The 26,867-nt window shown below is 44.1% G+C and overlaps 2 protein-coding genes across 5 annotated transcripts in view; both read left to right on the top strand.

The window, feature by feature from the left end:
* The window catches only part of KPNA7 (karyopherin subunit alpha 7), a gene marked incomplete at both ends in the record, with an annotated part of 32,127 nt that extends 25,062 nt beyond the window's left edge, over window positions 1-7,065 (top strand). Inside the window, 2 exons of the mRNA XM_079945502.1 lie at window positions 1,785-1,931; window positions 6,937-7,065. Coding sequence (XP_079801628.1) covers window positions 1,785-1,931; window positions 6,937-7,065 — 276 coding nt within the window. The remainder of the gene's footprint in view (window positions 1-1,784; window positions 1,932-6,936) is intronic.
* A 14,410-nt stretch (window positions 7,066-21,475) lies between these two features.
* Window positions 21,476-26,867, top strand: part of SMURF1 (SMAD specific E3 ubiquitin protein ligase 1) — a 101,828-nt gene continuing 96,436 nt past the window's right edge. The window contains exon 1 of one of the 4 annotated variants that reach the window (XM_079899155.1): window positions 21,476-22,343. In XM_079899155.1, coding sequence (XP_079755281.1) covers window positions 22,289-22,343 — 55 coding nt within the window. In that variant the 5' untranslated portion in view covers window positions 21,476-22,288. The remainder of the gene's footprint in view (window positions 22,344-26,867) is intronic. The other 3 variants (XM_079899153.1, XM_079899154.1, XM_079899152.1) reach the window with 3 other exon arrangements.

A 26,867-nucleotide genomic window follows, 5' to 3' on the forward strand; every position in this document is an offset into this window, starting at 1 on the left:
GAGGGGTAGTTACTGATGGCCCAGAGTGGAGAGGGGATGGTGATCTCTTATATGTAGTAGTTAGGAGAAACTTCACTGAGGAAGGACATTTGAGCAAAGACCTGAAAGAAGTAAGTGAGTCCTGTGGATACCTGGGAAAGAGCACTCTAGGTGAAGGAAATCTTAAAAAGCAAGGAGGGGGGTGTGGCCAGAGCAGAACAAAGGGATGAAAGGTGGTGGGAAACAGGCTCAAGGGACCCAGGGGCCAGATCACGGAAGGTCTGTGAGACCGTGGACTTGCTCTGAGTGAGAAGGAGAAACCAATCAAAGGTCTGAAGCAAGGAAAAAAATAGTCAATGAGCCACGTGGCTGGCTCTTTTGGAAGACTGAAACATAGAATATACTTGAAGGAAGCAGCAGGACGTTAGCGATGATAGATCTCGAGGGACCATACTAGAGTTCCTTTTCCATTCAGCTATGTGGCTGGGAAAATGGACTACAAAGCCTTGAATTAGAATTCTAGAAAAGTCTTATTTCTGAAATGTAAGTTAAGCCAATATTTACATACTATTTGTGTTGGTTGTATACTGAACAACAAATTACTCCTTGGTGGCTTAAAACAAACATTTATTATCTCACATGGTTTCTGGGGTTAGGAATCTGGAGGCAGCATAGTTGGATGGTTCTGGCTCAGGGTCTTTCATGAAGTTCAAGATGGAAACTGGGGCTGCAGTTTCATCTGAAGGCTTGGTGGAGGCTGGAGGATCAGCTTCCAAGATGACTCACTCACATGCCTAGAAAGTTATTCTTACCACATGGATTCCCTGGGACTGCTTGAGTGCCCTCGCATCATGGCAACTGGCTTCCCCTGAAGCAAGTGACCTTAGAAAGCAAAGTGGAAGCCCCAATGTCTTTTATGACCTGTGAAGGAGGTTATTTCAACAGCATCCTATTGGTTACACAGATCAGACCATTTCAACATGGGAGGGGGCTACACAGGGGCATAAATACCCAGAGGCTGGGATCATCTCAGGCCATCGTGGGGGCTGGCAATATTCATTTGGTTAAGGTCTTTTTATATGTGACTAAGCCATTTGAAAAGTTTCAAAGTAACACCGGAGGACTCCTTTTATTTATTTTTATTTATTTATTTTTGGCTGTGCTGGATCTTCATTGCTGCGCACAGGCTTTCTCTAGTTGCGGCTACTCTTCGTTGTGGTGCATGGGCTTCTCATCGCGGTGGCTTCTCTTGTTGCAGAGCACGGGCTCTAGGCGTAGTATATGTACAAATGTTGAGTGAGTGAATACCCATGGATGAGAAATCCAATGATCAGCATTGGATGAAATCAAATCACATCATTTGTTTCCAGGGACCTCATTAGTTGCCATGGTGTGGCTTCTGTCACCCAGGGTCTCCTGCCCGACCCCTCAAGGCTTTCCAGGGAGTGCAGGGCCAGAACATCTGCATTTACATAGTATCACTTGAACATTCTTTTCTCTGTTTTTAAAGCAATCTCTATTAATTAGAAGGGAGATACCTACCAAATAGTGTTTAGTGATGGATATATAGATGATGGCATATTCAGAAAAAAAAAATACTGTATTTTGTGCAATGAAGATAAACCTCAATAGACAGATGACAAATATCCAAAATGAGAGGAAGACAATGCAATTTTAAGTCAGTCTGGGAAAATAACACTACAACTGCCCATTCTGGAGTGGGTGGCTTTCATCCGATTCTGCTGAGGTGAAGCCCCACGTCCTAAGCGCTTTGGTGCAGAGTCTCACTCTTCTACGGCCCACAGGCAGCAGAGAAGATTTCTCAGAAGGAAAGCATGTGTCTGCTGATAGAAGGACTCGGTGGGATTGATAGAATTGAGGCTTTGCAACTTCACGAGAACCGTCAGATTGCCCTGACTGCTCTGAACATTACTGAGAGACACTTCTCTGAGGTAAGTGCCCAAACCTCCTGGGCAGGTGATCACCTGGCAGGTACCTGAGCTGTTCCTGGGATGTGGGTGATGGACAGGCGGGCTTCTCTCATGACTTGGCCCTGAGCTTCTCCCCATCCATGTTATGCAGGCCACCTTTGAGTGGCAGCTTCCTGGCTCCTGGAAGTTGTTCTAGACCCATTAATCTCATAGAAGTTTGTCCTGCTGCCTCTGGTGTAGAATTTCACTCGTTTTTGTTTTTGTTTTCCCCTACTCGCCTCTCTTAGGGGAGGGAGAGGGGGAAGAAAGGAGTATGATGCTAAAGTGACTTTGTACTAAGAAATACAAACAATGAAGGCAGGCCTAGCTTTTGAACAAACTTTTTTGCTACTTACTGCATTTTGTCTCTTTCCAGAATATGTTGATTGGGAATGAACTCAACAAAAGGCTCCCAGAATTCCTGCAGGAGCAGGGAATAATGATCAGAGAGCATTAGATACTTTTTAAAAGCTTTTTATTATAGTAAAACATATGTAACATAAAATTTACCTTGTAAATCTTTTTTTTTTTTTTTAATTTTTGGCCACACCCCACAGCATGTGGGATCTTAGTTCCCTGACCAGGGATCACACCGCAGCCCCCGCACTGGAAGGCAGAGTCTTAATCACTAGACCGCTGGGCAAGTCCCTACCATGTAAATCATTTATAAGTGTACAGTTCACTGGCATTAGGTACATTTCACACTGTTGTGCAACCATCACCACGTTCCATCTCCAGAACTTTTCCAAATGAAAACTCTGTCCCCATTGAACAATAAATGCCCCGTTTCCCACCCCCCCACTCCCCACCAGGCCCTGGTAACGACCATCTTACTTTCTGTCTCTGTGAATTTGACTACTAAGTGCCTCATAAGAGGAATTGTATGGTAATTGTCCTTTTGCGACAGGCTTTTTTCACTTAGCATAATGTCTTCAAGTTTCATCTGTGCTGTAGCATTTGTCCAAATTTCCCCCCTTAAGCCTAAATAATACTCTATTGTATGGATATACTGCATTTTGTTCATCTATTCACTGATGGACACTTGGGTTGTCCTTTTGGCTATTATGAATAATGCTGCTATGAATATGGGAGTACAGATATGTCTGAATTCCTCCTTTTATCTCTTTGGGGTAGGTACCCAGAAGTGGAATTGTTGGATCATATGGTAATTTTGTTTTTCATTTTTGAGGAACCACCATATTGTTACCCATAGTGTATATACCATTTTACATCAACACACAAAGGTTCCCATTTTTCAACATCTTCACCAATGCTTGTTTTCTGTTTCTTTTTGTTGTTGTTTTGTTTGTTTGTTTTCTTGTGTTTTGCTTTTTGATCATAGCCATTTTAATGGGTATGAAGTGGTATCCCATTGTGGTTTTTCTCTTCCAGTTTTATTGAGATATAATTGACATAAAGCACTGTATAAGTTTAAGGTGTACAGCATAATGATTTGATGTACATACATCATGAAATGATTAGCACAATTAGTTTAGTGAACATCCATCATATCATAGGTATAAAATAAAAGAAATAAAAGGAAAAAATTTTTTTCCTTGTGATGAGAACTCTTAAGATTTACTCTAACAACTTTCATATATAACATACAGCAGTGTCTTTTTAATTAATTAATTAATTTATTTATGTATTTTTGGCTGCGTTGGGTCTTGTTGCTGCGCACAGGCTTTCTCTAGTTGTGGCGAGTGGGGGCTACTCTTTGTTGTGGTGCATGGTCTTCTCATTGTGGTGGCTTCTCTTGCTGCGGACCACGGGCTGTAGGTGCGCGGGCTTCAGTAGTTGTGGCTTGTGAACTCTAGAGCGCAGGCTCAGTAGTTGTGCACACAGGTTTAGTTGCTCTGCGGCATGTGGGATCTTCCTGGACCAGGGATCAAACCCGTGTCCCTCGCATTGGCAGGCAGATTCCCTTGCATTGGCAGGCAGATTCTTAACCACTGCACCACCAGGGAAGTCCCAGCAGTGTTAATTATATTACTTATGTTGCACATTACATCCCTAATAACCATTTATCTTATAACTAGAAGTTTTCACCCTTTGACTGCCTTCATCCAATTTGCCTTCCCCTCCCCGCCCCCAGCTCTGGTTACCACAAATCTGATCTCTTTTTCTATGAGTCTGCTTGTTTTTGAAGTATAATTAACCTATAATACTACGTTAGTTCCTGATACACAGTATAGTGATCTGATATTTCTATACCTTTTTAAATGTATAGGAAATGATCAAGGTAAGTCTAGTTACCATATGTTGCCATACAAAGATATTACATATTACTATATTCCCCATGCTGTATATTTCATACCCATGACTCATTTATAACTAGAAGTTTGTACTTCTTAATCTCCCTCACCTATTTCTTTCATCCCCCTTCCCTCTGGCAACCATCTGTTTGTTCTCTCTACCTATGACTCTATTTCTGTTGTGTTTGTTTTGCTTTTTAGATTCCATATATAAGTGAAATCATACAGTATTTGTGTTTGTCTGACTTACTTCACTTAGCACAGTGCCCTGTAGGTCCATCCATGTTGTTGCAAATGGCAAGATTTCATTCTTTTTATGGCTGAGTAATGTTCCATTGTGTGTATATATATATAATATCATATCATTTATCCGTTCATCTATCAGTGGGCACTTAGGTTGCTTCCATATTTTGGCTATTGTAAATAATGCTGCTATAAACATTGGGATGCATGTATCTTTTCATACTAGTGTCTTCATTTTCTTTGGGTATATACCCAGGAGTGGAATTACCGTATCATATGGTAGCTCTGTTTTTAATTTTTTTGAGGGACCTCCATACTCTTTTCCACAGTGGCTGCACCATGTTACATTCCCACCAGCAGTGCACGAGGATTCCCTTTTCTCCACACCCTCGCCAGCACTTTTTTTTTTTTTTTTTTTTTTTTTGTGGTACGCGGGCCTCTCACTGTTGTGGCCTCTCCCGTTGCGGAGCAACAGGCTCCGGACGCGCAGGGTCAGCGGCCATGGCTCACGGGCACAGCCGCTCCGCGGTATGTGGGATCTTCCTGGACCAGGGCACGAACCCGTGTCCCCTGCATCGGCAGGCGGACTCTCAACCACTGCGCCACCAGGGAAGCCCTGTTGTATTTTTAATAATAGTCATTGTGACAGGTGTGAGGTGATATCTCATTGTGGTTTTGATTTGCAATTTCCTTGATGATTGGTGATGCCGAGCATCTTTTCATGTGCCTGTTGGCCATCTGTATGTCTTCTTTGGGAAAATATCTATTCAGTTCCTCTGCCCACTTTTTTTTTTTTTTGTGGTATACGGGCCTCTCACTGTTGTGGCCTCTCCCATTGCGGAGCAACAGGCTCCGGACACGCAGTCTCAGCGGCCATGGCTCACGGGCACAGCCGCTCCGCGGCATGTGGGATCTTCCCGGACCGGGGCACAAACCCGTGTCCCCTGCATCGGCAGGCGGACTCTCAACCACTGCGCCACCAGGGAAGCCCCCTCTGCCCATTTTTAATCAGGGTTTGTTTTTTTTTTTTTTGGATGCTGAGTTATATGAGTTGTATATTTTGGATATTAACCCCATATCAGATATATCATTTGCAAATATCTTTGTCCATCCAGTAGGCAGCCCTTTTCATTTTGTTGGTAGTTTTCTTTGCTATGCAGAAAGCTTTTTCATTTTCTATAGTACCATTGTTTATTTTTGTTTGCCTTACCTGAGGAGACCTATCCAAAAAAAATATTACTAAGACTGGTGTCTGTGTTTTCTTCCAGAAGTTTTATGGTTTCAGGTTTTATATTTAAGTCTTTAATCCATTTTGAGTTTATTTTTGTATATGGTTTGAGAAAGTAGTACAGTTTGATTCTTTTGTATGTAAACTGTCCAGTTTTCCCAACACCATATTTTGAAGAGGCTGTCTTTTCCCCATTGTATAGTCTCGCCTCCTTTGTCGTAGATTCATTGACTCTTTGTAGTCTTCCATTAGATATTTTTCATATGAGGAAGGTGAGATCAAAGTTCCTAAGTGGCCAGGTAAACATGGGACTAGGGGTTTACACTCTGTTAGGTGTCAAACTTGAATCATTAGCAAAATCCAGAGCCATACAGTAAATATGACCAGATTGGTAGCTCTTCCTAATGAGTGGCAGCTAATCTTAGTTTGGGACCAAGAGGATGCTCTCAAAGCAGAGAAGACCCAGAACAGTGATTAGCATCTTCTGGGTTAAAGCCTCCTAAGAAAACCTTGTAATTAGGAAACTCATCCCTTAAAGGGGAGACGGCTCCTGAGGACTCCTCCAAGGGCTCCAAGTTAAAGACTTCTGACCTAGAAGCAATTGCTACACCTATCATACCCTTAATTCAATGTAAGGTTAATGTTCTTTATAGCAAAACTGCTTTTAAAAATAAGCCAGACACAGGGGACTTCCCTGGAGGTCCAGTGGTTAAGACTCTGCCTTTCCAATGCAGGGGGTGCAGGTCTGATCCCTGGTTGGGGGAACTGGATCCCACATGCCACACGGTGCGGCCAAAAAAAAAAAAAGCCAGACACAAAAGGACAAATACTGTATGATTCCACATACATGAGGGACCTGGAGTGGTCAAATTCATAGAGACAGGAAGTAAAAGGGTGGTTGCCAGAGGCTGGGAGGGAGATGGGAATGGGGAGTTGTTTAATGGGTACAGAAGTTTGGTTTGAAATGATGATAAAGCTCTGGAGACAGATGGTGGTGGTGGCGAAGTAATGCCACTGAATTGTCTACTTCGTGGTGAAAAAGGGTAAATTTTACGGGATGTATGTTTCACCACATGCACAAACTGCATTTAAGGTCCATCCTGAGCAATAGTTCAATGCTTCTCTCCTTTGATCTCTCCTCTGAGGGAGCCTCAAGTCTGACAGAGCAAATTCTAATCCACAGAAGATGTGAAGGAGTCAATTGTGCAGGAATAATGTGCTGAGAGCCTGGAGGTATAACAGTGTCTCTTCTCCCCTGAAGGAAGAAGAAACTGGCACAACCTTACCAGCCCGGGACCAAGGTCACGAATTCTTAAAGCACTTAACAAACACATACCAAAGCTCCACAACTCCTAAATCAGGGACCAGACCCAAAGAGTCACCTCTTTAAGAACCCCTTCCCCTTGGTGTACTACAGGTATAAAGCTTTTAAAATTTGAATGATAATAAAAATTTCCACACTTTCACCTCCATCTGTCAAAAATGCAGTTAAACCACTCGTACCTTAAAGCCATGTGGAATCCATCTCTTAAGAACATGTGGTTTAGTGGTTACCTTTCAGGATCTTCAAGGAAGATCTTCAGAGTGGGATGGTCTATAGCTATCTAGACAAACTTTGAGTTGCAGTTTAACCAGTATTTCTTATATTTATTTGACGGTGGGCCCCCTTCCCTTTTCCTTGTCATGTAATGCCTGTTAATATAGAACATTCTTCAAGGAGAACTGGGTGGGCAGTGGTCAAAGGGAGAGAGTGACTGGGATGGGAAAGACCTAGAAACACAGTACTAGGTGGCGTGGGAATGGATGTGGGGTATGCTTAAAGGAGGATTGGACTCGATTTGTATGATGTGAGTGTAGAGATTAAATCAAGTTATATTTTGCTCTAAAGCGTCACACGGAAATGTCATGCCCAAAGCACGGTCTTTGCTGGTCCTTGACAGGTAAGGAGGAAAGATGTGTGGGTGTCCATCCAAAATATGGCTGGAAGGCAGTTCGTGGTCTCACGAGCTCTCATCCAGTTGTGAGAACAAATCTATGATTCAGTGGACACTGGGCTTTCCAGTCAGTATCTCATCTCCTTTTGGGGTGACTCCACCAGCTGCTGAGGGCTGTGTTGGGGGGATGGGATCCTCTAAGGGTTCTGCTCTCCCACATGGAAATGGAGGGGACCTGGGAGATTCCTCTCAACTCCCTCTTTTGTTCATCAGCTCAGAACCTCCTAGTTGGGCACATCTTTGGCTAAGCAGAATCTCATTCTCTGAGGACCTTGAATCTGAGACCCAGACATTGAGCCCAGAAGAAACAGAGAACTGGGAAGTGTTTGCTTCAGCGGCAAGGCTTTACACTCAGTGGAATGGATGTCCTCAGTGGTTGTCTGCTTCCTGCTTCTCCAAGGCTGCCCTTTGGTCCTATACATTCTCCCATATTCCTCCCATAGACTGTCTTATATATAGAGAGATATATATCTTGGCTGCGCCACGCGGCTTTCAGGATCTTAGTTCCCTGACCAGGGATTGAACCCCGGCCACGGCAGTGAAAACGCTGAGTCCTAACCACTGGATCACCAGGGAATTCCCTAGATTGTCTTTTTTAAAGTAGCTATAGTTAGTTTCTGTTGCTTGCAGCTGGAAGAATCTTAACTGACACACATAAAGAGTGAAAAACTAAACCATAACTAGTTATTATTTAAATCCAAAAGCTCTATTACGTCTCATTCTGTCAAGTTCGTGTATAAAATTTGAATTTTTAAGTTAAAAATATGCAAAAAATATATAAATTATATATCAAATATATTACTAGTGTATATATAATATCTTATCTATTATATATAAATATACTTTAAAAAAATGAAAGACAAAACAAAGAATGGGAAAAAAGGTAATCCTTCCACTCCAGCACAACTTTTTTTTTTTTTGCCACACGACGAGCCATGTGAGATCTTAGTTCCCCGACCAGGGTCCCCAGCACAACTAGTTTTATGTTTGCTGTTTCCCTTCCAGTTTGAGTCAACATACCCCTCCCTTTTTTTTTTTAACCTGATTCGGATCAGATTTTTTCAACATTTTAAAACATCACTTTTCCCCCCTATCAGAGGGGAAGGCAGAAGGTGAGGTGGCTTACAAAACTACTTCTTTGAGAGAAAAACATTTTAATTAAAAAAAGTTTGGGGCTTCCCTGGTGGCGCAGTGGTTGAGAGTCCGCCTGCCGATGCAGGGGACACGGGTTTGTGCCCCGGCCCGGGAAGATCCCACGTGCCGCGGAGGGGCTGGGCCCGTGAGCCATGGCCGCTGGGCCTGCGCGTCCGGAGCCTGTGCTCCGCAACGGGAGACGCCACAACAGTGAGAGGCCCGCGTACCGCAAAAAAAAAAAAAAAAAAACAACAAAAAAAAAGTTTGAAGCCCTGTCAAGGTTAGTCACGGTTGCCCAAATGGTCTGGCCTTGCTGGCTTTTAACTGTTAGCCTCTTTTCTCTCAGCTATTCTTTACTAAAATTGCACAGCAAAGGAGTATTTATAGTTTAAAGGTACTGATACCAACTTGTCTAGCAGGGTTTTAAATACAGGAGTTATTTGCCTATTGTACATGGTTTGGGTGCAAAGAGATGGTGTTAGTCACCTTCTGGCTGGATGCCCGCGTGCTTGGACTAGGGATGTTGCAGTGACTGGCAGAGAAACAGACAGGAAGGAAGGAATAACTGGCTCTGTCAATTTCACGATGTAAAAGCTACACGGAAAAACTCTGACCCTCATGCATTTACCCCCAATTTGTTATATACCGTAGAAGAAATGTCAGTCTCTTGGTTAACCACGTACGATTCATAATTCATCTGCTGTTTTTCTGAAACGTGGAGTGACTGTTTAACCATAATAGCACGTGACCCTTTAGGCATAGCAGAGAAGATAACTGGACTTGAACTCGCAAGCTCTGGACTCCAGACCTGGCTCCTTTTCTAAATCCTCTGCTCTCTTTGTGCCTCACCCGTCAATTCTTCTCGTTCCTTTGGTCTTCAGGTTTTCATCTGTGAAATAAGGATTAGATAAGTTAATAGTCATATAATGTTTGCATGTATTTTATTTTACATGAGACTCATGACCTGAGAAGTAGGTGAGGCAAAAATGATCAATTTCCAAGTAAAGAAGCTGGAGCTCACAAGGTTATCTAACTTGTCTTGCATCTTTTAGTAAGGGACAGAGCAGGGCCTCAGGTACCACCTGACCGCAGGGCAGCTTGCTTCTTCCGGAACAAGTGATCTGAGGGTGTGTGCATGGGAGAGAAAAAGAGAGAGTGCCCAAGACAGAAGTCACAGACCTTTATAACCTAACCTCAGAAGGGATATAGCATCCCTCCTGCCATCTGCTATTGGTCGTACAAACGAACCCTCATAGAAAGTGGGAGGGGCTACACAGGTGTGTGCGACCAGGAGACAGGGATCACTGGATGCCACCTTGGAGGCTGGCTACCACGCCTTGCCACGCTACCATGTGTTCGCATTTGAAAAGACCTCATTTAGGTGATAGCCTAGAGCCCGTGAAGTCTCAGCAAAGAAATAGATGAAGAAGAACCAAATGGAAATTTTAGAACTGAAAAATATGGTAACTGAAACTAAAACTTTACTGGATGGGCTCAACAGCAGAATGGAGGAGACAGAGGAAAGAACCGGGCTACCTGAAGAGAGAACATTAGAAAGAAGCACCTAGATCCAACTACCAGTTTACAGGAAATCCAGAGGACAGAGGAAAATGTGAAGCTGCACTTCAGATATGCCCTCGGCAAAATCCAGACTGGCAGAAACTCTGCAGGACAGACAGCTGTTTCCTCATTTAATAAATTTCAAATAAAAAATTGCACATTGAGGGAACCTATAAAAGACATATTGACCAGCTGGAATGTGTATTTGTATTATTTGTATTCTGATTACAACAAATGTAAAAATAAAACACATTGGACATTTGAGACATTGGAAACTTGAACATCGAATTGAGGTTTGATATTAAATAATTGTTAATTTTTTTAGATTTAATACTAGGGTTATGTTAATTTAAAATGTCATTTTAAAGAGATATGTACTGAATGATTACAGATGCAATGATGTTTGGAATTTGTTTCAAAGTAACATGGGATAAGGAAGTAGAAAAGAAATATATTTTGTGCATCTGACAATGTGGTGATGGCTGGTGATGGGTCCATGGTAGGGGTAGTTATTATACTATTCTGGGTTTTTTTTGCCCTGTGTGGATATTTGAAGTTCTCCATAATTAAAAGTTAAAAAGAAACCCTTATGTCCTCTTACTCCAGGGGGCTGATCATCTGACCCTTCCCCTGGCAGTAAATTGGAAGTTTTCTCAATTGGGTAAAAAAGGTCTTTGTACTAGAATACATTGGGCAATGTTGAAAGCAGATTTATCGTGCTGAATGCAGGGGAATTAAATAAATTACATAGCAAACAGTGAGCACCCCCTCAGCCCCACACTCCACTGGGTAAATGGAATGCTCTCAGCCAGGTGTAGATCCTCCAAGTAGGAGACTAGAAGATCCTTCTCTGGGAAATCTGACCACCCCAAGAGAAAAGAACTAAAGACACGGGTGTTGTGGGCTCCACAAGGAAACAACCAGTCAGATTATCCCAGGGTCTCAGAGCTTCCGATCAGCTTTTTAGCACCTCACTCTTAAATGAACAGGCCAAGGGCCACCAGGAATCATCAAACATTTGAGGAAGGTCTTTGACATAATAGAGGCAAAACAAATAGCACTGGTGGGAGATTTGGAAGAAAAGTCATACAAAGAAAAAATATTAAACAATCCTGGTATCATTAGTATACTCAAGAGATTAGCTATTGCTTCCAAGAAGCAAAAATAGGATGCTGTTTTAAAAAAACCCAAGAACAAAAAGTACTCTTAGAAATTAAAAATACGTAGTAGAAATGAAAAACTCAACAGTAGGGTTGGAAGATGAAGTTGAGGAAATCTCTCATAAAGTAGGGCAAAATGATGAAGATAAAATAAAAAAGGTTATATAAATCTTGGAATCCAGGAGGTCCAAAATCTGAATAGAGCTATTCCAGAAGTAGAGAATGAAAAAATAGAGAAAAGAAAATTATGACAGAAATAATTCGAGTATTTCCCAAAGCAGAAGGAAACATTTCCAAACTGAAAGGATCCAGCAAGGGGTCCAGAAAAATGCATGAAAATTAACCTATGCCTAAAGCACATCACTGTGAAATTTCAAAACTCTGGTAAAAGAAAAGATCCTACAAATTTCCAGAGAGTAAAAATAAATCATGTATAAAAGATCAAGAATCAGAATGACTTTCTTCTTACTCAGCTGCTGGTCATGAAACCTTTTATCAGACCCAGTCAGCTAATCTATTCATGGGAGAATCCTAATGGGAACGCATAGATGTATATATATAAGAAATCTGAACCAACTGTTCAGAAAAATTAACCCAGGCTCCTGTTGTTAAATTTGCATGATCAAGCACAAGAAGAAAATCAGCATGATGAAACAGAAAGGCCAAGGTGAATGAAACAACAACTTTCGCTCGAAGACATATAATTCAGAGAAGGTAGGGGGAATTAAATCTCTAATTTATATTCTCAACAGATTTGAGAAGCTAGATATTGCAGCCATAAAACAAGAAGATTGTATGAACCAGGAGCAATCTGAGAAATTGAATGATTGCCAGGAAAAAAAATCCAAGAGAGTGGTTTGAAGATAAGGATAAGGAAATCTTTCAGACTACTGACCAGAAAGTTACAGAGAGATGAAAAAGTTGGGAGAAAAATAAGAGACAGGATCGATTCAGGAGGCCCATCATCTGAGTACATGGAGTTCCAAAAAAAAAAAAAAAAAAAAGACAAAGGAGAAAACACAGGGAAAGACATTACCAGAGATATCATGAAAGAAAACTTATCAGAATTGAAGGAATCTCTAGGGTGAAGGGCTCACTGGATGCCAAGCAGAATAAATAAGAAAAAGACCAATACCTACATTCAATGCTGTGAAATTTCAGAACGCCAAGAATAAACAGAAGATCTTTGTGTGTGGTGGGGGGAGGGGGCAGAGAACCATAACATTTAACAATTATTAAAAATTAGGGGAATTTTTATTGTTTATAAAGTCCTGATCATTACCTGCACATTCAGTTAAATAAATACACTTAGGAAACCAAAATCCCTCTCTGGAAGCTTGCAGGTTTAGACACAAATGCCCCTAGATTAAGAACAATCACAGGACACCTTAACAGAGTATTTTTATAGACATGTTCCATACCAGTAATGCTGATAATAACAGTATGTTATTGGTATTATATCTATTTTATAGATGAAGAAGTTGAAGTTCAGAGATTTAAGGGAATCACCCAGGATCCCACAGCCAGCAAACAGGGGAATATTTAAACCCACTCTGCTGATACCAAGTCTAATCCAGCTCATCTGCCTAACGTGGTGATTGCCAGGGACTTAATTGCTCTGGGGTTTATCCTGGTTCTTACATGCCTTGGGTTTTTAGTTCTCCACGCATTTTGAGGGAAGGAAACTCTGATGATTGTTAAACAATTCATGGCAAGTCTCTAGTTTTGAGGAAAGGTGGGGAAAGAAATGTTGGGATGATCAAGAAATTAGAATCCAAAGGAGGCTAGAAAGTGATTTTCATGGGACTTCTCTAGAAGGATTTCTGAGGAGCATAGCCACCCTAATAACCCTGGTAGACTGTAGACATGGGCTTTCTCTATGACCATGGCCATAAATCTGGCTTCTGAACTAAAAATACTCTTCTATCTAAATCCGAGGAGTGGGAATTCCCTGGCGATCCAGTGGTTAAAACTTGGCTTTTTCACTGCTGAGGACCCGGGTTCAATACCTGGTCAGGGAACTAAGATCCTGCAAGCTGTGTGCGGCAAAACGAACAAACAAAAAACCAAAACAGCAACAACAACAACAAAAAACGCAGGAGTTTTCTCATCTGAGTGATCAGGGGCCAAAGCAGCAACTCTTTCTTTGAACTTCCAGACCAGGTCTTCCCAGTAGAAGAGAAATAGCTCTTTGGCAAAACAATCTAGTGCTACCCAAATACCATATTCCAGGCCAATGGCAGGTTCATAGCTTTCCTAAGTCATTCACTGTTGGCGCCGATCCCCTCTCACCCTCTTATCCCACCCACTTAGATACGAAGTGTTCTGCAAAAGATTGCATTCAGGGGATGGAAACTCCTTCAGGGAAAGGATGTGTCAGCCAGATGAGTTCCATGAAACATCTCTAATGATACTTAGCCTCACCCTTTTTCCAACACAAGCTTCTCCTAAGACCAGCCCATTAGTATCAAAATATTCCATCCGGATGCAATGTGGTTTATTTAGGATAACATTCAAGTCTCTTAATTTTCATCCATGAGTTGAGAATCTAACCGGAATCCATAAATTCAACTGCAGTAAGGGCAGTCTGTTTTCTTTGCAGCGAGTACTTTCCAGAGCGAACATCAAACTGTTTTCGCACTTGATTCCAAGGACTCTCACTTTTAAAAGAGAAGTATGACAGCCTTGTCCTGTGCTCAGTTAAGACATCACGGACTTTGCCCTCTGAGCAAATTGCAACGTCTACATTGATTATACCTCTAAGTGACAACCTGAGATGAAAATTCACGGCAGAAATAGACGTGGCTTGTTGAGAAAGCTGCTCAAGCCTTTTAAAAAGAAGCAAATGTTGGGGGGCTGCCTTATGAGAAATAAAGTTACCAGCCATACCTCCCAAGTATATTTATTTATTTTTTTAGCGGTACGCGGGCCTCTCACTGTTGTGGCGTCTCCGGTTGCGGAGCACAGGCTCTGGACGCGCAGGCTCAGCGGCCATGGCTCACGGGCCCAGCCGCTCCGCGGCTTCCCGCGGCTTCCCGGACCGGGGCATGAACCCGTGTTCCCTGCATCGGCAGGCGGACTCTCAACCACTACGCCACCAGGGAAGCCCTCCAGTTTGTTTTAAATCACGGACTTCCTTTCTTCTTGTTAGGCTGTCTCCATCTTCCCATGAGTCAGTGTGTGCTTGGGGAATCAAAAAGCGAGCTCTAAATTATTGGTATCCGTTTAATCAAATAAGAGGGAATGTTAATCTGTGGCTCTCCTTCCCCCTTGTGTTCCTGAGGCAGACATTAGGCTTTTGGGGGCTGTTCAGTTCTCTTCCTATGAGGGAGAAAGAACCTACTGTGTATAGTTTGGGCAGGAGGCAGCACTCCAGTTCCCACGATGCAGGTAAAAGGGGCTTCGTTTTTCCTTCTCACTGTCCCCAGACAGCCAGGCTTTAAACTCAACCAGCTGGGAACTCCTTCTAGAGCTTATAATCTTTTAAAAAAAATTTTTATTGGAGTATGGTTGATTTACAATGTTATGTTAGTTTCAGGTGTGCAGCGAAGTGAATCAATTATACACATACATATATCTACTCGTTTTAAGATTCTTTTCCCATATAGGCCATTATGGAGTATTGAGTAGAGTTCCCTGTGCTATACAGTAGGTCCTTATTAGTTACCTATTTTACATATAGTAGTGTGTATATTTCAATCCTAATCTCCCAATTTATCCCTCCCCCCTGGTAACCATACGTTTGTTTTCTGCATGTTACTCTCTTAGAGCTTATATTCTTGAGAGATAAGGACAGATGGCATTAATTCCTAGGGGATCAGGGGTGGCATCCTGGCCACACTGTTTCTGATAAAAGAATCTGCTTCTTGGCTGTTCAGATGTGTTGATCATGGCCCATTGTTTAATCACATTGTTTATAGAGCTACTCTATAAACAAAATTACCTTTTAAAATGAATAATAGCAGTTCAATTATTTTCTCATTTCCACTCATGACCTTACCTGTTTCTGAACACGGACTGTGGGGTTCAGCTATGATCTTTAAAGAAAGACTTTGGAATTATTTTTCCGCAGTTGCCCCTAATTACTTGGCTGCATCTATTTGAAGAAATAATCTGTATCTCAAATAATTCCACAGCCATAAAACAACTACACACCTATCAGGATGGCTAAAAGGAAAAATAACACCACCAAATGCTGGCAAGAATGCAGAGGAGCATTGCTGGTAGGTACGTGAAATGCTACAGCCACTCTGGAAAAGAGTTTGGTAGTTTCTTATAAAACTGAACATGTACTTTCTTTATCACTCAGCAATTATACTCTAGGATAGCTATCCCAGAGAAATGAAAACTTCTGTTCACATAAATACCTGTACACAAATGTCCATAGTAGTTTATTTGTAATAGCCAAAAATTGGAGTTAGCTCAGGTGTCCTTCAAAGGATGATTGGTTAAACAAACGGTGATACATCCATACTGTAGAACACTACATAGTAATAAAAAGGAGGGAACTATTGATACATGTAACTACCTGGATGACCCTCCAGGGAATTATGCTGCATGAGAAAAAACTATCCCTGAAGATTACATTCTATATGATTCCATTTAGGTAACGTTCTAAAATTGACAACATTTAAAAATGGAGGACAGGGGCTTCCCTGGTGGCGCAGTGGTTGGGAGTCCGCCTGCTGATGCGGGGGACGCGGGTTCGTGCCCCGGTCCGGGAGGATCCCACGTGCCGCGGAGCGGCTGGGCCTGAGAGCCATGGCCGCTGGGCCTGCGCGTCCGGAGCCTGTGCTCCGCAACGGGAGAGGCCACAGCAGTGAGAGGCCCGCGTACAGCAAAAAAAAAAAAAAAAAAAAAAATGGAGGACAGATTACTGGTTACCAGGTGTTGAGAGTGGGACAAAAGGTGTGGGTACAAAAGGGCAACATGAGGGATCCATGTGGCATTGGAACTGTTCAGTATTTTGACCATGGTGGTGGATACTTGAACCTACACATGTTAAAACTGTATAAAATTTAATACACACACACACACATCAGTATAAGTAAAACTGGGAAAATCTAAATATCACTGGATTTTATCAATGTCAGTACCCTGGTTGTGATATTATATTGAATACTACGAGTTTGCAAAATGTTACCATCAGGGGAAACTGGCAAAGTGTCCAAAGGATCTCTCTGTATTATTTCTTACAACTGCATGTGAATCTACAATTATCTCAATAAAAATTTCAATTAGAAAAAACAAGTAAAAAACCTTACCAATGATAATAATGTACTAAGACTTGCATCAAGTTTAGGTTGTAATTTAGAGAAAGATCCTAAAGGCTTCTGGGCGTAAAAGAATAAATAGATGTGCTAATTAAACATGATTTTATACACCCTGTTGTTTTAAAAATCTGATGTTTAGGTGAAAAGTAAAAGAATACTAGATGCCAGATCTACGAAAGACCTTAAAGTCCAGTCTGATCTAGCCACTGGCCTCAGAGGCAACAGCTCAGGTCCAGACGTGTCCTCAAGAGGCTTTTTTTTTTTTTTTTTTTTTTTGCGGTACGCGGGCCTCTCACTGTCGTGGCCTCTCCCGCTGCGGAGCACAGGCTCCGGACGCGCAGGCTCAGCGGCCATGGCTCACGGGTCCAGCCGCTCCGCGGCATGTGGGATCTTTCCGGACCGGGGCATGAACCCGTGTCCCCTGCATCGGCAGGCGGACTCTCAACCACTGCGCCACCAAGGAAGCCCCAAGAGGCATTTTTTATAGCTGTCTGTACTCCCACAAGGGATCCTCTGCACAGTATTCCAAACAGATTTCCCTAGGGTAATAGAACTTGCAGGTTTTGGAGCAAAGACTAGCACATGCATTTTACATGTACTAATAAGAACTACCATTTACCGAGTGCCTGCTGTATTAGACTGCTAAATCTACACCCAAGATTTAATTTAAGCCTCATGATAACTCTGAGTGAGAGGTATTTTTATCTCCATTTTACAGATGAGCAAAGTGAGACTTGGAGATTTAATTAACTTGCTCTGGCACCAGCTGGTAATAGGATGAAGCTAGGGTAAATTGTAGGTCTGTGTGGATTATAGCTGCCCTCTTTTCAGCATGCCCACTGCCTTCAAAAGGAGCTACTGCTCTGCAGAACACATACATATTGGATATTCCCAATGCTATTTGCTTGGTCGTTGCCTTTAGGTTAGGAGTTCTTAATCTAGGGGCGATGGGAACGTACAGGATATACAAATTGGCTTCAGGAGATCATGAACCCACTGAAATGCGATGCAAAATTTGGTGTGTATTTGCCCATATGAAATTTTCTGGAGAAAGGTTCCATTGCTGCCGTCAGATTCCCAAGAGGTTTGGGACTCAAAAAGAGGTTAAGAACTGCTGCAGCTAGATCCAAAGAGATTTTTTCCCCGGCTGGAAAACCTTTCAAATGCCCAATAACACTGACTCAGGGAAGTGATACATCTGGGGCAATAAAATCAGCTACTAAATCCTACACAGAAAAGCAGGGTCAAAACTACATTTTGTAAAGTCATTGCAAAGAGGATACTTGCAGAGACACTGAATTCCATCTCTGCCTCAGCAGAATTGTTTGACATTTCCCATCTATTTGTTCCAGATATCTTTAGTATAGTCATCCCTCCCTATCTGTGGATGATTGGTTCCAGGACCTCCTGCAGATACCAAAATTTTCAGATGCTCAAGGCCCTTATACAAAATGACGTAGTATTTGCATATAACCTACGCATATCCTCCGGTATACTTTATTTATTTATTTTTTTTGCGGTACGCTGGCCTCTCACTGTTGTGGCCTCTCCCATTGCGGAGCACAGGCTCCGGACGCGCAGGCTCAGCAGCCATGGCTCACGGGCCCAGCCGCTCCGCGGCATGTGGGATCCTCCCGGACTGGGGCACGAACCCGCGTCCCCTGCATCGGCAGGTGGACTCCCAACCACTGCGCCACCAGGGGAGCCCTTTATTTATTTTTTAACATGTTTATTGGAGTATAATTGCTTTACAATGGTGTGTTAGTTTCTGCTTTATAACAAAGTGAATCAGCTATACATATACATATATCCCCATATCTCCTCCCTCTTGCGTCTCCCTCCCACCCTCCCTATCCCACCCCTCTGAGTGGTCACAAAGCACCGAGCTGATCTCCCTGGGCTATGTGGCTGCTTCCCACTAGCTATCTGTTTTACATTTGGTAGTGTATATATGTCCATGCCACTCTCTCACTTCGTCCCAGCTTCCCCTTCCCCTTCCCTATGTCCTCAAGTCCATTCTCTATGTCTGTGTCTTTATTCCTGTCCTGCCCCTTGGTTCTTCAGAACTAATTTTTTTTTTTTTTTTTTTAGATTCCATATATATGTGTTAGCTTACGGTATTTGTTTTTCCCTTTCTGACTTACTTCACTCTGTATGACAGACTCTAGGTCCATCCACCTCACTACAAATAACTCAATTTCGTTTCTTTTTATGGCTCAGTAATATTCCATTGTATATATGTACCACATCTTCTTTATCCATTCATCTGTCGATGGACACTTAGGTTGCTTCCATGTCCTGGCTATTGTAAATAGAGCTGCAGTGAACATTGTGGTACATGACTCTTTTTGAATTATGGTTTTCTCAGGGTATATGCCCAGTAGTGGGATTGCTGGGTCATACAGTAGTTCTATTTTTAGTTTTTTAAGGAACCTCCATACTGTTCTCCGTAGTGGCTGTATCAATTTACATTCCCACCAACAGTGCAAGAGGGTTCCCTTCTCTCCACACCCTCTCCAGCATTTATTGTTAGTAGATTTTTTGATGATGGCCATTCTGGTGTGAGGTGATACCTCATTGTACTCCTGTATATTTTAAATCATCTCTAGATTACTTATAACACCAAATACAATGTAAATGCTATGTAAATAGTTGCTGGTGCAGAGGAGTTTTGGTTTGGGGAACTTTCTGGAATTTTTCTTTCCAAGTATTTTCGATCAGAGATTGGTTGAATCCACAGATGCAGAACCCGTGGATACAGAGGGCTGACAGAATTTTTGACACATCTGATACAGAATGAAAGGGTATCAAGGTACATCTTAAATTCAGTATAAGGGCTTGCCTACAGCCTTAACACAAAATTGTGGGTGATAATTTTTTTTTTTTGTGGTACGCGGGCCTCTCACTGTTGTGGCCTCTCCCCCTGCGGAGCACAGGCTCTGGACGCGCAGCGTCCATGGTTCACGGGACCAGCCGCTCCGCGGCATGTGGGATCTTCCCGGACCGGGGCACGAACCCGTGTCCCCTGCATTAGCAGGCGGACTCTCAACCACTGCGCCACCAGGGAAGCCCGGGTGATGATTTTTAAGTGGGCAAATATCTTTTATCATCTCTATCAACTTTTAATGGAGTAGGGTGTAAGGAGAGAAGATCCAGCAGCTACATGGCTGCACTTACACGCTGAAAACTGCGCTGGGAAATGCATTCACTTTCTTGCCTTTGCGCATGCTGTTCCCTCTGTCTATAATGCCCTTCCCCACCTCTTTGCCCAACAAACTTGAGCTTAAACTTGCCTCTAAAGCCCTAGATCAAGATCTTCTGTGACTCTTCTAAGCTATTCTCATCTCTCTCCTGCCAAGTAGAATGGTCCTATTCCTAGCCTCTGTGCACATCTCTATCACTGTATCATTATCAGTTCTTGTCTGCTTCATCCAACCAACAGAGCCTCGGAAGTGCTGGAGCTCTGACTTATTTATGTTCCTTGTCCCTAGCCATGTATTACTTGTTAATGATAAATGAAATGCAATCCAGTAACCTCCAGAAGTGGTCTGACTCAGCTGTTGAGGAAACAAGAAAAGGCCCAGACATCTAGGAAGGTAAGAAAACAATGAGGTTAAGAAATGAAAGGTTTTCAGGTAAGAAACAGCTGAGGTAAGAACAGGGGCCCACACTCAGGTAAGCAGAGAAAAAAAGACGTTTAGTCTGGTTTACAGAGAAGAGACTTCTTGAATATGCGAACAAAGCACAGGGAAAAATACTGACCGGACTGAAAGAAGAATGGGGATTACTCCAGGCATTGCAGGCTCTAAATGGATTGATTCAGATCCAGGAACTCAGTGACAATCACCTCAAAGAGAAACAGAGCTGGATTCTGGATCTACTGCTCTGTTGACTCAACATAGTTTGTATTCTTGGATATTTCACTAGAATCAAAGTCTGAGCTGCAAGGGGCCATAGAAACGATCTAGGCCTGTCCTTTTATGTCACTGACTGAGGCTGGGAGAGGCAGCCTTGAATCCAGCCCAGGAGAGAGTCCTGAGCTCAGCCTGAGCAGGTGGACATGTCAAGGGTCTCCAGGAAGAGGGATCTATTCTGAAGACTGTGACCCCAAGACAGGTCTCTGGCTGCAAGGGATGGCTGCAAGGGCTCAGAGCCTGGTTTCCTTAGGACACAAACCAAAAACGGCATTCAAAGAATCAGGTAGTTGGTCAAAAACAAGACTGATAAACAAACCCAGCTTTTCCTCTCTATCAACACAGTATTTCCTCTCTGTAACGGGTTAACAAACAGAGGAGTTTGTTTGCTGGAGAAAGCATAATGGGCTTTTAGTTCTACCCTGCGACTGTGGGAGAAGTGTTAACAGAAGGCAGGGAAACACAGGCCGTAAAGCTGCCTTTTTGCTTGGCTAAACTGTATGCAGATTGGATAATGACAAACATCTACCTCTTTATCCATCTCTCGCATCTTGTTTACCTTGTCCATATATGGCACTTTCTGCGATTCTGGCAACTTTGTTATGGGTCAATAGAGCGCACTAGTTGCCCAGAACACACCTAGGGGACTTTGTCTCTTTGAGAAGTCCCTCCCTTGAAATTGCGTTGTCTAGACGCTCTTTACTAAAAGTAAATAAACTGGGATTGCATGCCTATTCGTGCAAAGTGCTTGGCGTAGTAACAGGCCACGGCTTCCTGTAAGCCCCCCTTCAACAGCTCTCAGGAGCTCGGAGCCTTGAGTGAGAGACCTGGAAAATCGATTCCGTTCTCTGAACCTCAACGTCCGCATCGGCAAACCGGTTCCCTTCGAGAATGTGGCGAAGACCAAAGGCGACCACGCGCTGGCCCAGCCGTCCCGCCCGCCTAGGTGTGTGCCCGGCGCTCGCTCCCGGCCCCGCGGCTCTGCACACCGCGCCGGGTTCCGCGGGCCTCCGAAGCGCTCGGCCCCAGCACCCGATCTCCTCCTCCCGCCTCCCGGTCTGACGGGTGCCGGGAACCCGGCCACCGGCTCCGGACCCTTGGCGCCCTGGGCTGAGCGGGCGACGCAGCCGCGCGGCGCGCCCCGCCCAGACATCCCCGCGGGCGCGCGCACGCACGCAGGCGTGGGGGCTGCACGACCCGGGCGCGCGCAGGGCCGGGCCGGCACGACGGCGGGAGCGCGCGCGGCTCCGGGAGGCGGTGGCGGCGGCGGAAGCGGCGAGGGCGGCTGGCGTCCGGCTCTGAGGTGGTGGTGGCGGCGGCGGCGGCGGCGGCGGCGGCGGCTCCGGACTGGGCTCGGCTGGGAGCGAGCGAGGGTCGGGGGCGCCGGGTCGAGAGCCGATCCCCCGGCTCGACCATCCGCCAGCCGCCCGGACGCCTGGGCCGCGGAGTTCGTGTCCCGGCTCGGACCCCGGCGCCCAGCCCGGAGCCGTAACCTTGAGGCGGCGGCGGCGGGGCCGGGCCGGGCCGGGCCGGGGGGCGGCAGCGCTGGATCCGCGGCTGCCTGATCGTTGGCGGGAGATGTCGAACCCCGGGACGCGCAGGAACGGCTCCAGCATCAAGATCCGTCTGACAGGTACGGCCGGCGGGAGGCCCCCGCCGACACCCGGCGCCCACTCGCACCCCGCACGGCCCCTCATCAGCCCCGGAATTTCCCGCAGGGCGCCCTGGGGAAGTGGCCCTCCCCCACGCCGGCCGTTGTCCCAGGACCTGGTCGCCCCCCTCGGCGAGTGCCCCTCGCTGCTCCCTCCGGCCCCGCCCCCTCGCTTCTCCCCGGCCCCGCCCCCTCGCTTCTCACCCCCCCCCACCCGCCCTCTCGCTTCCCTTCTTTCCCCCCCACCTGCCCTCTCCTCTCGCTTACCCCCTCCTGGCCCCGCCCCCTCACTTCTCCCCTCTTGGACCCCCTCCGTCTCCCTCCCCTCCATTCCTCTCGCTCCCTTCCTTCTCCTTCTAGCCCCTCGCTTCTCCTCTCCTGGCCCCGCCCCCCGCTTCTCAACCCCTTCCTCCCTCAGGATTTCTTCCCTCTCCCCTCACCTGCCCCCTCTCTTTTCCCTCTCAGTCCCTCCCCTCGCTTCTCGCCACCTTCCCATTCTCTGGCTCTTCCCTATCTCTCCCCCCACCTGACCCCTCGCTTCTCCCCTCCGGGCCTTGCCTCTCGCTTCTCCCTCCAGGTCTCTCCCCCAACCACCCACTGACTTCTCATCCCATCCCTCATCCGTTCTCTTGCTTTCCCCACCCCCCACTTGCCCCCTAGCTTCTCCCCTCCGGGCCCCGCCCCTTTTCCTCTTCAGCCCCGCCCCCTCACTTTCCCCTAAACTCCGCCCCTCATTTTCTACCTAGTCCCGCCCCCGCTTATCTCCCAGCCCCGCCCCCTTGCTTCTGTCTGGCGGCCTCCACCCTTTCCTTCAGCCTCGAATTCCTGAATCCTATCTCGTAGCTTCTCCCAGTCCTGTTCTCACTTCCCCTCTGGTCCAGACCTCTTCAGTCTAGTCCACTTCCTTTCTCTCTCAGGCCAGGCCACTACCTACTCTTGACTGTGCTTCTTCAGTTCTTTCCTTTACCGTCACCCCTCTCCCACCCGCCAGCATCCTTGAAAAACCTCCCCCCCACCCCGCCGCCCGCACCCCACGCACACTCTGGAGGCTTTGGCAGCTGCACTAACGCAGACTCCTTGATTCACTCTCATTGAGTCTTCAATGAAATGCCCGTGTCTCCTAGGTGGCTCATAGTGCAACCTTCAAGGGTGAGCGCGAAGCTCTGCTCTGGGCATGCGACGTGGTGGTTCGGGTGTGTGTAGCTGCCAGCGGTGTCTGTCGGCTTGACCCTCGCTAGCGGGCTCCAGAGATCCTGGACCAGTCTGCACCCTCATCTGCTCTTTCTCGCTCTCCCCATTCCTGCGGGTCTGCTGCCCCGTCTTCCGGTTTAAATTCACACCTGAGGCCAGATTGTAGTGTTACAAATACGGTTCTGCTGGGGGACTTTCCAAACGTGAATATTTCCCGCTCTGGAAAGGAAATAAGAAGTTCAGGCTAATCCCTGTTGGGGATTTTCCCCTGGATTTTTCTGTTCAGTGACTGGTCTGATGATGACTTAAAAGTCAGTCTGGTCAGATTCTTTGAAAAAGAGAGTGATCATTTTGGACACTTTATGGCAAATGCATGGCCCTCAATTATTGGTGAAATCCCTGAAAACAGCAATGGGTGATTTTTTTTTTCAAACGAAAATTTCTTCTGAGAGTTCTTAGTTGTTGCATGATCCATTTTTTGTTTCAAGGAAGGGGAAATAGTTTTTTTTGTATAAAGATGTCAGATCAGGTTATGACCAGATAATAAAATCAGATCAATGATTTGGACCCAAACCCAGACTCTGGTTTTGTAAGTGACAAGTATATCCCAGGGATCTTTGTTTCTGGAGAAACATAATTCTTTATTCCAGGGCTGGTAGGAAACTCTCACTCACTATAGATACAGTATATACATTCTTATTTTTATGGTTACATAAAAGCCACGTTTTTGACTTTGTAATGCTTGTAAAACTTTAATTACTGACAACTTTCATTTGGTTCTCATTTACAGTGTAATCTATAATTGACATCAGATTAGTTTCAGTTTTCTTGTTAAAAGCAGAAGTAACTGATTTTGTGAGTTGGGGTAGAAATGTGATTAATGTTTTAGAAGGACTAGGTTTTAATTACAACGTTTGTGTCAGGTGTATTTATATATTAATCAAGCCTAGTTGGCAGGTCTGGATGTAAGCCTTTTCCTCCTGTAGTGGAGGTTTTGTCCTTCCTCCCAAATTATTTTTGGACTCAGAAGTTTAGATGTCATAGATGCAGAAATGCTTTAAAGAGTTTTTGGATGGTGTTTGCTATCGCAGGATCAGGTGATGAGTGTTCTTTCCAAAACTCCTTTTCCCTTTCCCCCAGCTGACCTTACTCATGATCTAATGGGCTTTGTGAGTGTGGTCCTCCCTGCAGCAAGGTTGAGAATTTAGCGTTGATTGCAGACACACTTGATGCCAGTTGTCTGATGAACGTTAATTACGTGGAAACGTCAGAACTAGATATTTTGTTGGCGGTAGAATAGGTTTTGGCCTCATCTTTGAGCTTGTCGGGGGGAGTTTGAAATCTCTGCACTTCTGGCGTCTTGGGAAGCCATCTTTCAAGAGGTGTGTACTTTTGTTACAGGTTTCAGAGTTTATTTCTCTGTGCGATATTTGAAAAAATGATTTTTTAAAACGAGGGCTCTTCTAACCAGTCAGCGAATACCACACAGGGCACAGTTCAATGGAAAGTATGAAGATGTTGGATTATGAAAGAGTATTTAGAACTTTGGTGTCCACAGTTGTATTAGGCGGTTGGTGGGCTTAGAATTAGGAGACTTGATTCTGGTAAGATCAGCCATTAACTGCATGATATAGAACAAATTATTTAACCTTTCTGGGTTCTCAGTTTCCTAATATATAAAATGAGATTTCAACTCCATTATAACGTTCTTTCCTTCTCAAGGATATGTCAGTTTGTCTGCCGATTTATTCCAAATTACCGTTTGCTTATGCTTGCTTTTGTTAAGTCTCAGTCCTGATATTCAGAATTTGTGTTAAAACACAGCCCTCCTGTTTGATTTATGTCAAGCATTACTTTTGTGTATTGGTTACATTTATGATTTCTTTTTTTCCCCTTCCTCTGGAGCCCTTTCTGTTTTTGAAAACTATTGGGTCGTATGTTGCACTGCTTTGGAAAGCTGGCCTAAACTAGTAGAAGAATGTGTGAGTCTTTATATTGAAATGACTATGATTTTAATGAGTGTCTTTGTGGTATTTTAACAGGAAAATCATTTTAAAATGGTTTCAGTAGGTTTGGAGCATAATATGTACAAAATCAAGTGATCTTGGTTGAAGAGCATTATCTTGCAGACATTGTAGAGTCCCCTGGCAAATCAAACACTTTGGAAACATATTTTATTTTAAATTCAAGCAGGATTTGCAAAAACTTTGTTCTTACATGGTGCACATATGAATCCCAGATACATTATTTAGGTCACTTTGGTAAAAATGGAATTTTGAGCTCAGGGTTCCACAGTGCTCTTCAAACAAATCAAATTTTATTCTAATGTTAACCAGTTAGTTGAAATACCAAATGCCTAAACTTTTTCTTTGGTGCTTTTATGCCTTGAAATACTCTCATATTTCCTTGTGTTTTTATATTTTTTGGAGTGTTGACTGTATATTGGGAAGGGAGAAAAATTCTAATTCCAAGTAGAGAAGGGGAAACCTTCTTGATAGCCTATGGAAATAGAAACTATTTTTAGAGTTATAGCACATGTAATGTAAGGCTGACTTGTTTTTGGCATCCAGATGATCCAGCTTGGAGAGAAGTAGTTTGTAGTCATAACTGTTTATAACATTAATTGATCAATCACAGGTGACCTAATTGATTTGAAATAGGTTTTTCTTAAGAAAGATTAAGAAATCTGTGAAGATGTTGCCTGTGTCAATTTGTACCTGACTTATGTAAGGTGGGCAGAACTCTTGTTTTAACAACTGGAACTGTGATAAGAAGGAATAAGTCGTCACTAGTTACCCAACATTCACCCTCCACCTGAGTTTGCCTAACATTTTCCTTAGCATCGGCCTCAAGTTCATGCAGGTGCAGCCAAGGTACTTCTTTGAGCCGAATCATCTAAGGATGTGGGATGGGCTAGATCAAATGCTACTGCAAAACTTATACTGCAGTTGTACTTTAAAAGCAATAACCCTCTGCCAAGTACACGTTCTGGTATTGATTTTTGGGGGAAAATGTTTATTTGGCTGCTTGGGGTCTTAGTGGCAGCACACGCGGCATCGAGCACGGAGTCTTAACCACTGGACCACCAGGGAAGTCCCTCTCGTGTTGATTTTGTGATTTGGTCACATCTGTGCTGTCTTAAGAAAAACCTTTTTTCCCCCCCCTCAAATCCATTAAAAAAGAATCTTCTTGACCCACCTAACTGGCTTGAGAAATGAACTATTTCATATGCTCTATCTCTCTGTATTTTTCTAGTAGTTGTGATTTATCAAACTAGCATTTTTTATTTCAATCCTATTTCTTTGTCAGTTCAAA

The sequence above is a fragment of the Stenella coeruleoalba genome (assembly GCF_951394435.1).
Source record: "Stenella coeruleoalba genome assembly, chromosome: 15".
NCBI lineage: Eukaryota > Metazoa > Chordata > Mammalia > Artiodactyla > Delphinidae > Stenella > Stenella coeruleoalba.